The sequence below is a fragment of the Coffea arabica genome, chromosome 5c (genome assembly GCF_036785885.1).
Source record: "Coffea arabica cultivar ET-39 chromosome 5c, Coffea Arabica ET-39 HiFi, whole genome shotgun sequence".
Classification (NCBI taxonomy): domain Eukaryota; kingdom Viridiplantae; phylum Streptophyta; class Magnoliopsida; order Gentianales; family Rubiaceae; genus Coffea; species Coffea arabica.
Genome location: NC_092319.1, coordinates 37524022 through 37536720, shown reverse-complemented (window position 1 = coordinate 37536720; position 12699 = coordinate 37524022). Strand labels below are relative to the sequence as shown.

General features: G+C 31.9%; 1 protein-coding gene across 1 annotated transcript; it reads right to left on the bottom strand.

Moving 5' to 3' along the window:
• Positions 1-9734: 9734 nt before the first annotated feature.
• On the bottom strand, positions 9735-10975 carry LOC140007313 (uncharacterized). The gene is made up of 2 exons (XM_072050041.1): positions 10578-10975; positions 9735-10290 (listed from the first exon to the last, which is right to left on the bottom strand). The coding sequence occupies exons 1-2, from the start codon at positions 10973-10975 to the stop codon at positions 9735-9737; spliced, it is 954 nt and encodes a 317-aa protein (XP_071906142.1).
• Between the last annotated feature and the right edge of the window lie 1724 nt (positions 10976-12699).

Genomic DNA, 12699 nt, shown 5'->3' with positions numbered 1-12699 from the left:
GAGGACAGGTCTTTCATTGAACGCCAATTTCCTGCATTCCAGACTTGAGGACAAGTCTGTTTTTAAGAGGAAGGGATTGTCAGGCTACAAATTGTAGGGCCTTAAGCATAATAAAGACTCAATCTAGGCATTAGACTGTTAATTCGATAGATTAGCAAAACGATGCTATTTTGGGCTTACTTAAGCACTAGCAAACGATGTCGTTCTAGTTAATGAGTTCATTAGTTAGGTAATTCGGTTGTTAACTATCTGACAAAAGCTGTTAGGATTGGTTATATAAGCGGGGCCCACATTAATGAAGAATAACAGAAAATACGATCATTGATTTCATTCCCTCTCTTCTGATTTCCTTCTCTTCTTTTCCCTCAACCTTCAACCCCTGTTTCTTCCCCAATTCTTCTGAATTCTACCAGTTCATTCAAATTCAATCAACAAAATTCTAGAAACAACCTTGAGTTCGTGACATAAACTACAAACATGATACACGAAACTTATGCAAAAGCTCTATCACATAACATTATTTTCCCCCAAGAAAGCCACCTAATTAACTGATTGCTGCTCTTTGGCTGCAAATTCTTGCTAGAATTACTAGTGATGTGATGTTTTTGTATTGATCTACCAAGAAGTCTTTGTTTCATGAATGTTTTAAAAAGAGTGACTTTCTGATGATTGAAGTTGTGGTGATTAGTATGCTTTATATTTATTTTAAAATATAATCTTTTTAGAACATACGAAAACCAGGGAGAAGATAATGTTCAAAGTATGTTGATTTCTGTCCAATGTCCACCAATCTGATTTTTTCATTTTTCTTGTTTTAAGTCAACTTTTTTCACCAATTGAATCACTTCAATCTTTGAAGTTGAAATAATTGATTTCTCTATACTATTCGAGCAAACAAAGCTTATACTTTAAAAATTGTCTAAAAATTTCCGACTTTTCTAATTTACCTTTCAACTTTTAAATTTCTTTATTTTGATTCTTAATAGTTTACTGTTGATGTAAATCCAAGAAAAATAAATCCATCTTTTTGCTGGACTGATGGTCAATTGACATTTAACTATGATGTAAGGTACCAACTTTTTGAGGGATAGCATAAACTTTTCAGCAAAGCTCAGTAATTTTTTTTTAATAAATAAGATGAAAGCTTAATATAATAATCATCAACTAGTGTCCGAAAATCCTGAAGTGTTTGATTGAAAAATAACACGTTTTGTGAACATGTCTACAACAGAGAAAAGCCCAATGAAGTAGCAATTAAAATGCTCATGAAACCCAATGGTTAAAATGTCCAAGTACTCCTATAGAAAGTACAGCCAGTTCTAATTCAATGATCCAATCTCATAACTAAAAGCCCAAGTCAGCTAATATAACATCACTGACGAATAAGAAAACCCAATTCAATGTCCCATACATAAAGCCCACTAGCTCAGCCCTCATTTTCGATCGACTAGCACTTTGGGTGTGGAGACAACAGATCATCTTCCTACTTCAAGGTCTAGCAACCAGCAAAGCAGGCGATTGCGTTTTTTTTTTTTTTTTTAAATAGGTTTTCTATTAGCTAAATACTGGAATTGACATCTAGATATGTTGGGGCTTTTTCTTTTGTTTATTTTCTTTCAAAGATGAAACTTGACTTTTAGATTTGATTGGTTTTTTCTTTTGCCTATTTTCTTTGAAACATGAAAACTTAATCCTGTGCATCTTTTTTCTTCAATTTAGGTGAATTTGAACCTTATTGGGTATCTTTAAATTACAATATCAATACCAATTTCCTTGCCTTCATTGGCTCTTTCATTTTTTTTAATGAAATACAATTGTTTTGGCTGTGTCATTGAATATAATGAATTTGTTTTATTCTATTGCAATGATTGGAAAAGCTAAAAATATGATTCTAGACTAACAATGAATGTTTATAATATGACATTTTGAAATTGCGCTTATTTTAAGTGAATAAAAAATTCTTAATATATAACTTTCGAAACGTGAGATATGTAATTAATTATGCTAGAGAATTTTCAAATTATTCTAGCAACTTCTTGAAATTTGATAATGTAGTGGCTAGCTATGATAAGCAAGAAAAATGATTCTTTCTTCAAGAAAAGGCCTATTGAAACAAGTATTAAACCCGACAATTTTGAACCTTCTACATCTATGGATGTCTAGAATCCTAGGACTATTTCAAGTAATCAACATTCTCCATATATCCAAATGTTATATGTTCTCAGAAAAAATCAATCAAGAAAAAGTCCTACAATCGAATCACAAAGTGAAAGTGATCCCATTTCACTTTTAGATGCCTAGACTAAATGAAAAGGTAAATCCTTTTTGGGTTATAAAGTAGATATATTGACATGTATTTGGTTTAACTCTCTTTTATTTTATAAATCGCAATACTACCACCAATTTTTAGCTGAATCTTGCAAATTTAGTTTGCTTATTTAATCTCGATTTCTCACATGCTTAGATTAGAATTTATAGTGATGTTTAGTTTTGCCCGACCCCTCCGCCCAAAAATCAAATTCCTAGCTCCGCCACCGGATAAAATGTTGCTTTACTAGTACAGATTTATTATTATACTCTAATGAACTTTTGTATCTATGTGATGCCAAAAAAAGGAAAAAAAGTGCATCAACTTGCAAATGTCAAGTTGGTGTTGCAAAATACAAGTTGATAAAAATAATCCTAGTTGTTTTATTTAATTGGATGCTGAGCTTAAGTTCTCTTACAAGTCCAAACCTTTAAAATATCTCGTTTTATTTAATTCTCTTGCTAAGTAACGCAACAAGTACAAGTGATAAGACATAGTAAAACTATAGGAAGATTTGCAATTTTGGTCACTAATGTTTGGCTAAATTGATCCCTAATATTTTGATCAAAATAAATTTAGACCTCAAAATTTGTGATTTTAGGTAGGTTTAGGATAACTAACGAAAGTAGAACAATTACTAACGGTCAACATTTTTTTAAAAAATTTTTTGGTCAACATTAAATTGTTGTTAGTCAATAACTTTGACTTTGCATTTTCGGTCCTCAATGTTTTGATTTTGAAACATTATACTTCCCTAAATTTTAAATAGTGACATTAAGTTTAGCATAAATTGAGATTCAAATTAGAATGAAATAGTATTAAATGGGTAATAAGAATCCTAATGAAACATCTTTTCTTCTTTTTTTTTTTATTTTTGTTTAACTTATTCACGCTAATAATATATCACATATTTCTTTTTGCAAACTAAGTTAATCTTTTTTTTCTTTGCACTTTAATAGGTTATTATTTGAATTTAAATTTTAAAATTTTCTCATGTGTCATACATCTAAATGCGATAGTGTATATACTGACAATGTATATAAAATTACTCTTATTTTAATATTTAGATACCTTGATAATCATTTAATAGTTCATATAATATATATAAAATGCCAACTTTATTTCAAACTCAATTAATAACCTATTAAAATACCAAAACAACAAAAAAATATCAACTTTGTTTACAAAAGTATATATTTCGTACATTTTAAAGGGATATTTAATTAAGTTTGCTAATTACCATTAGTAATAAAAATAATAAAACTCATTGTCAATTAATTATTAACAATGAGAACAATAATATACATATATCATACCAAGTTTGAGACTAACCATGCAAAAGAAAAGAAACATATGATATAATATTAATATGAATAAATAAAATAAAAAGAAGAAAAAAAAAGTTTAACCAGCATTCTTATTATCTGCTTAACACTATTTTAGTCTAGCTTGCATTTTAATTCATGATAAAACCCTCAATATAACCATTTAAATTTAGGAAAAATATAATGATTTAAAATCAAAATATTAGGGGCTAAAAGTGCTAAGTCAAAGTCGTTGACTAACAGTAATTTGATATTTGATTGTTAGTCATTGTTCGATTTTAGTTAATTGTTTTAAATCTACCTAAAATCACAAATTTTTGGGATTAGATTTGTTTTGCTTGAAGCGTTCAGGACCAATTTGTCATATGGACGGGGACCAAAACTACAATTCTCCTAAAAGTTATAAAAGTCATCGATACAAGTGAACTTTGTTCTCATCATGCTATGTCTCATAAGCATTTCTTGTTAGACATTTTATTTTGTCTAATTCTTTTGTAAGAGTAGTCAATTTGAGACATTACGACTATATGAAAGTATGAAGTAAAGATTTAAAATAGTATCAAAGTGCTAGATATTTGGGAGTGCGACTCAAAAATCCTATCTATTAAAAGCGCCGAGCGCTGAGGAACAACAGTAAGTGTCGTCCCTCCCTGGTCCCTAGTGTTCTGGCGGTTCTTTGGTCATTTTGTGCAGCTTTAGGGGCAATTTCGGCAGGAGATTTCCGTTGCTGCCTCCCTCTTTCCTTTGTTTCTCCCTTCTCCCGTTTAGTGTTTCAACCTGGCGCTGCATGTGGGTTTTTAATGCCCCCCAAGCCATAACTTATTTCGGTTTTGCCATGATGAGTGACAATTTGTTCCTGTTTTGCCATGGCTTGAGCCTAATATTAAAAAAAAAACATGGTGCCTGGTTTTGGACTGATTCTGCCTTTTTTAGCCATTAGGAAAATATAAATTTAGATTAACATTTTAGTATGAGTTTCTTCTACATTACTCACCAAAAAATCTGCTCCAAATTTTGTGTACACTTTGACTAAAAAAAATTATAAAAGGTCTCTTGAGTAGCCACTTATATAACACTTTTTGCACAATTTAAAAAAAAAATTAGTATAATTTTGTTCCAAATTCAATTGAATATTTTAGGGATAATTTCAAAAACCTCCCCTGAGATTTTTGACAATTTCACTCGCTTCCCCTGAAGTTTGTAAAATTATATAAACATCCATTGAGTTTAAGGTTTTGATAACAAAATTTGTCCAATTAGAAAAAGTAACATTAAAAAAGTACTTTAAAGAGAGAGATGAAACTTTTATTTTATAAACACCCCTTATGCATGTGTATAAGTAGTATTAGCAAAAAAAATAATTAAAAGTTAGAAACAATAAATACACATATTTAACCACTCAAAAAGTTCATATTTAATGAATTAGATAGCATAAATAAGCAACAAAACTACATTAATGATTACAAGATTTAGTAAAACAGACTAGTCATCTCTTTTAACATGATATTTATTATGATTCTTGTGATTTTGAATAGAAAAATTTTCAAAATTTGTATTTCTTTTCCCTCCTTTCTCCATTATTTCCATGAAATTACTTTACAATCATTACAACTTTAAGAGTTTCAAGAAAAATTGAAAGGAAGGAAAAGAAAAACAAAATTTGAAAATTTTTCTATTCAAAATCATGAGAATCATATCAAATATCATGTTAAAAGAGATGACTAATCTGTTTTGCTGAATCTTGAAATCATTAGTGTAGTTTTGTTGCTTATTTGTGTTATCTAATTTATAAAATATGAACTTTTTAAGTAATTAAATGTATGTATTAATTGTTTCTAACTTTTAATTATTTTTATTCTTTTATTAATACAACTTATATACATGCATAAGGGGTATTTATGGAATAAAAGTTTCATCTCTCTCCTTAAAGTACTTTTTTAATGTTATTTTTTCTAATTAGATTAACTTTGTTATCAAAACCTTGACCTTTGGAGAGTTTTGTGTAATTTTACGAACTTCATTGGAGGTTAGTGAAATTATTAGAAATCTTAGGGGAGGTTTTTGATCCCCAATATTTTAATACCAATTTTGTTCGAAATTCTTCTACACTACTGGAAAAGGAAACGACGTACAGTGAGTTTTGTCTACATTCCTGACTTACAATAAATAAATAAATAAAGGGTCCATTTAATGTTCACATATATAACACTTTTTGCATGAATTCATTGCTACTACTTATATGCATCATTTAATTACTTGTGTGAAAAAACAAAATTTTAGTATAATTTTGTTCTAAGTTCAATTGAATATTTTAATCAATTTTGTTCAAAATTTTTCTATATTACTGAAAAATAAAATGAAGTATGGTGACGTTTAATCACTTGCGTATGTTTTAAATGGTCAAAAAGTAATCATAGTAATAGATGATTAAACAAATAACATATAAAGTTTTGGTAAAAAGTAATGGTGAGCTTTAATTACTTATGTACATTTTAAATAGCTAAAAAATTATAATAGCAATAGATGACTAAACAAACAACATATAAAGCAAAATTTATTATTTCCTACCTATTTCTCTGAGTTTTTTCGCCTTTAAATGGCTTTTTTCGTAACTATGACTTTGTATTAATAAACATAATCTAATAATCTAACAAAAAGAATTTCAAGATACATTTTGCTCCAAATTCTCTATATTAATGAAAAATTAGAAGCTTCCTTGATTGGACACTTATTTAATGCTCTTTGGATATATTAACTATTACTACTTTTATGCACCATTTATTTATTCCCTCATTGCTAAAAAATAATAATAAAGGGTCCCTTGAATGGCCACTTATATAACACTTTTTCCACAAATTCAATAAAAAATTTTAGTATAATTTTGTCCAAATTCAATTGAATATTTTAATACCAATTTTGTTTGAAATTCTTTTATATTCTGGAAAAGAAGAAGAGGTATGGTGAGCTTTATCTACATTGTTGAGAAAAAATAAATAAATAAATAAAGGGTCCCTTTGGTATCCACTTATATAACACTTTTTGCAAGAATTCATTGCTACTATTTTTATACATCATTTAATTACTTGCATGAAAAAACAAAATTTTAGTATAATTTTGTTCCAAATTCAATTGAATATTTTAATACCAAATGTGTTCAAAATTTTTCTATATTGCTGAAAAAGAAAATGAAGTATGGTAAGCTTTAATTACTTGTGTATATTTTAAATAGTCAAAAAGTAATAATAGCAATAGATGATTAAACAAACAACATATAATGTCTTGGTAAAAATTAATGGTGAGCTTTAATTACATATGTATGTTTTAAATAGCCAAAAAATAATAATAGCAATAGATGGTTAAACAAACAACGTATAAAGCAAACTTTATTATTTCCGGCCTGTTTCTTTGAGTTTTCCCCCTTCTTAAATGGCTTTTTTCCTAACTATTACTTTGTATTAATAAACATAGTGTAACAAAAAATTCCAAGATAAATTTTGTTCCAAATTTCTCTACATTAGTGAAAGATGCTTGCCATTAATGAACATAATCTAATAATCTAAAAAAAAAAATCAAGATACATTTTGCTCCAAATTCCTCAATATTAGCGAAAAAAATAGAAGCTTCCTTGATTGGACACTTATTTAGTACTCTTTGGATACATTAACTATTACTATTTTTATGCACCATTTATATATTCCTTCATTGCTAAAAAAATAATTATGTTAATTTTTTTGTGTTAAATACACTCAGCACCAATTGTTTCAATGACTTTTGGATACTAGAAAAATAACGTTTAACAGTTGGAAATGGCTACATATAGGGAATGCAAGGCTAAATTTATTTTTAACTACTTGCTTTTTTGAAAAGCTTTTTGCTTGATAAATTGTGTCCTAATTACTCCCTCCGTCCTATTTTGGTAGTGTGTGTGTGTGTGTATATATATATATTTGCATATAGTTTAAGAAAAGTTGCTTAACTTTATTAAAAGAGTAAATCCAGTCTACTATTTTCTTAAAATACCATTAAACCAATATTAGAAATATAATTGATCACTATACCTTTACATTAATTACAATAACAATACTATACAAATTGTACCATTCAAACTATGAATCTAACCAATTAATGAATAAAGTAGATTATACTCATTAATAATAAAGTACATTTAGATAAATTAAATTTTAATTATATTTTTAAGGGAATATGACCTATTTCATCCCTCACATTTCGCAAAAATATTGTTTTCGTCCCTCACTTTTAAAATGAAGCAAATTCGTCCCTGACATTTAAAAATTAAAGCTATTACATCCCTGAACCTAATTTTCAATCTGAATCAAACCATCTAATAACCCAATAATAAATTTCGAAAATAGAATTGATAGATCATTCGGTCAATTTCATCGTATTCACATGACATTTATTAAACCAAAAAAATAAAAATTATAATATAAAAGGCCGTTCTTTGTCTTGGAAAAGTAGAGTTTTTTTTATAAATCTTTTCATGTACCATTAGTATATCCGCTTGTGAATCTAGATATGTATCATAAATATAAAATTTTGTGTTTAAATTTAAATTAAAATGATATGGCGGTACATAAAACCGTCAGTGTATACAATGATAATGTAGAAAAGATTAATCTTTCTTTTTTATATTATACTTTTTTCTTTTTTCTTTTTAGGTTCATTAAATTTTACATGAATATCAAGTTGAGTTAATCAAGTGATCTACCAATACACCCCCAAAATTTGTAATCAGTTTGATTGGTGGTTTGATTCAGATTGAAATTTGGGTTCAGGGATGTAATAATTTTAGTTTTTAAATGTCAAGGACGAAATTGCTTCATTTTAAAAGTGAGGGATGAAAAGAATATTTTTGTGAAATGTGAAGGATGAAACCGATCATTTTCCCTATTTTTAATTGAAAAGTGGGTCCTAGGTAGGGCTCATAAACGAGCTAATAAGGAGCTCTTTAGTAGCTAACATCATTGGTCCTATGCTTTGGGTGAAACCAATTTGCTAAAGTGTTTTCTAAGATAAGATCTATGTGAGTTGGAGTGAGACTATAATTTAGGATGGAAAAAAAACAGGCTATCAAAGTAGGATGAATGGATTACTTTGTATTGATATTAATAAATGAATGGTGTAATAGATGATTCCATGAATTTTGTTCCAAATTTATAAATTTTATTCCACATATTTTCTATTTATATTAAAAGAAAAAAAATAAAAGGATCTCTTGATTAGACATAGGAATGGCAATGGGGCGGGGATGGGGCGAGGGATCCATCCCCCGTCCCCCGCCCCCCATCCCCCGCCCCGTCCCCGCCCCGTTTCCCCCGTGGTCCCCCACGGTCCCCCCGAGGAAAGAAATCAATTTACGAAAAGTAAAACTCTCCTCATATGTTCAAACATTTTTGAGAACTAATAGGAGAGAGGAAGAATTCCCAAACACTAATAAAAAATACCAAGAATAGTTAAAATCCAGAAATAACAAAAGGCAAAGATCAATGGAAAACATAAAAGAGAAAATCAGCAAAATTAAGGGAAAAACAAACCCATGGTTTGTTGGAACTGCTTATAAACGATATCATAGGCCATGGAAAGAATTCTTGTTCCATTAAGCTCTCGTATTTACATTTTCATTAAGGCTTTTAGACAAACATCTTATATATATATATATATATATATTTATTTATTTATTTATTTATTTATTTATGCGGGGGACGGGGCGGGGGATGGCGCGGGTATACCTTGCCCCAACCCCCGCCCCGTTTTAAGGCGGGGGTAAATATTTCGCCCCCACCCTCGCCCCCGCCCCATTTCTACCCCCGCGGGACGGGCACCCGCGGGCACCCGCCCCCATTGCCATCCCTAATTAGACACCTTTTTTTTTTTGACAAAACTTGTCTATATTTATTAGTTGCGCAATGAATTTTTATTCATTTATAGACAAGCATCTTCTTTTTTTTTTTAATTATTGGCAATCCCCGTACATAGGGTTGGGATGCCAACCCAACCTTTTATTAATAAGCATAGAAGATACAAATTTCAAGTTTGGCCAGAGCCCACAAAGAGCTGTTGAGAAAATGCTAAAGCTAACACTAGTCCCTAACACATTGAATACGACAAAAAGGGAATTCTGCAATATCTAATCTCAACAAAGCTTGAACTAAAGATGGAAGTTCTTGAATATCCGTGCAGATAAAATTCCCCTCCTGGCCTTGCAAACCTCCTAACTTGTCTGCAGTTGAATCAGCTTCCCTAAAAATATGTCGAGGTGAAGAGTTAGGGGAAGTCATTAATGACCTAATCTTGTGAAGAACATTACAAAGAGGCCATTTAGTTCCAGCCTGGGACTCAACCAAACAAACTAGAACCTCTGAGTCCACCTCTAGCACTAGAGGAGCGAGCCCTTGTTCATAACAGATATGTAGTCCATGAAGCAGTGCTAACGCTTCGGCCATCAAGACGTCTACATTCCCAAACTCTTTGTAAAATGCAAAAAAGAGAGACCTACTATGATCCCGGAGAAGTCTACCACCTGAAGCTTGTTGATTAACTTTACTAGCATCTGTGTTAAGCTTCATTTTAGGAAATAATGGCTTCATCCACCAAATTGAAAACACTCTCCGAGTAATAGATACTTGTCGAATGTACCTAGACCAGTCACAGTCCAGGTCACCATGAAAATGAGTTAACTTGGAACCCTTAGCTTTTCCAAGTTGATGCAAAAATTCATCAACCTAAGCAGTAACAAGACCTCCCTGAAATCGAGCTTGATTCCTTGCTTTTCATAAACACCAAATAATAACCACAGGTACAATGCTGCGAACATGAGTTATCGAAGCCCCAAGTGAAGAATGAAGCTAGGAAGTAAGCATGGTTGACATGGACGAACTTATAACATCAAGAATGCCGAACTTCCTAGTGAAATGATTCCATACCATCTCGCCACAAGCCTGTGTAGGAAGACATGATCTATGGACTCCTCCTCCACCCTACAGCATTGATAACTTGATGCTAATACCACTTCCCAGTGATGAAGGGCAAGGTCTAGTGGCACCGCACTACGCAAGACTCTCCAAGCTAAAAATGACACTTTAATCAGGAGTGAAGTCCAACACATATAATCTACCTTTGAGACATTTCTTCTTTGTTGGACCAACTCCCAAGCTGTCTTTAGTGTAAAGTCTCCTAAGGCAGAAAGCAGCCACACCAAGCGATCCTTCTCTGCTAGATACAAATGAAATTGATAGATCTCCTTTGCAATGTTTTCGGGAACCCACTCACCCAACTTTTGTAAATTCCAATCTTGCCCTGAATAAAACTCAGCAAGAAGCATATGCGGAGGCTCCACCTTGTGCAACAAATCCACCAATGGAACATCAACAAAACCCTATCCTATGGACACCGAATCTGGCTCGCTGTTTCCCTAACAGCTAGCAGTCATCACCATGTTAACGAAGAGAGAGAGCATAAAGCCCTCGTGGATGAACATCTCACACATATTTTGCATATATGAAAGTTGCCCAAATCGAATTATTAAGACGAAGCGTCCATCACAAATTGCAAGCGAATAACTTATACATATCATCAAACCCGCGAAACCCCAAACCTCCTTCTTGAATAGGGTAGCAAGGCTTATCCCATGCCAACCAGTGTATACAGTGAGAAGCTATATTTTTATACCGAAAAAATTTGCCAAATTGGTCCCTAACATTTACCAAAAACACTCTGTTAGTCCTTAACATATAAAATCAGCCAAAATTGTCCCTAACATTTAAATTGTGATCCAATTTGGTCCTAATGCTCATTTTTGCTCATTTTTCTGACTAAAAATAGCACGCCTGTCTCACGTGATCATATTTTTAGGGGCAAAATCGAAAAATAACATTTCACTATCGGTTGAAAGTAAAAGGATAGGGGACCAATTTCCCCTTTTCATACCTTTCTCCCTCAAATTACAGTTTCAAGAAACCCTAAATTGCATCCCTTAATTAACAAGCATAACTTGGCAATGTTAGTGACGATGATGACGACGACAAAGCTGTAGGGTGTGATTGAGAAATGATCGAAGGTTTGGCCAGAAAATCTTGAAGAAAATCCTCGAAAAGATGCAGAACGAATCGAGAAAATGGAACTTCACAATGGACTACGGTAAGTAGTTTTTTTTACCAATGTGGTTAAAAATTGTTGACGAATCTTGCTTAGGACTGTATTTTACTTTAATTAATTGAAGATTGCTCATTATTTTACTTAGTTTTGCTGTGGTCCCCAATTTTTATTATGAAAGGCTCCACCCTTCTGTCATGGTCCCAAAGTAATTGTCGTTTTAATGGCTGCCAGGGGCCAATGAGATGCGTTTTTCTATTCGTTTACACTTTGGAGGTGAACTTAGAGATACAGGAAATAGAGACTATATAGGGGGTTCGGTTGACATTGTTGATGGTTATGATCCAGAAAAATGGGCTCTGTGTAAGTTGGATGAAGTAGCTAACAAACTTGGATTTGAGCATTATACAGTGGGTTACTACTACCTGATTCCTGGTAGGAATATGGCAGATGGATTAGTGAATATGTTGCAGGAGGATGATTCTGCTGAATTGGCTAAATTAGGGATGATGTATGGGTTAGCTGATGTGTTCTTCATTCATCGAAAAATATATAATCTGCCTCATTTTGCTGGTGATGAAAAAGAAAGAAGGAATGATAGTAATAGGAATAATGAAGACTTTGTACATGTTGGCACACCAGAGCATTTTGGCGAAGAATCTGTACATGTGGCCACACCAGAGAATGTTCAAGAAGATTCTGTACATGTGGCCACACCTAATTTTGCTACTGATGGTGGTTTTCAAGAAGCTAACATGGATGGAGGAATTCCTTCACGTACTGGTAAGAGAATGAAACAGATTGCGAAGAAGAGAACTTCACCTGCAAAAAGATTAAAAATGCAGTAGAGGAGAAAAGATGTTGGCCATCAAGATGTTGCTGCTGAAAGTGGTGTTAGTGGCAGGAGTGGATCATGCCAAAGTGCATCTCAAGGACTTGGCAAAAGTAAGCATG

Excerpts from the sequence above, each read along its gene's own strand:
- LOC140007313 (XM_072050041.1), bottom strand. The coding sequence starts at position 10,975 with ATGCTTCTTGCTGAGTTTTATTCAGGGCAAGATTGGAATTTACAAAAG. Across the intron at positions 10,291-10,577 it reads CACAGGCTTGTGGCGAGATG|GTACATTCGACAAGTATCTA; the intron begins GTATGGAATCAT and ends TGACTGGTCTAG.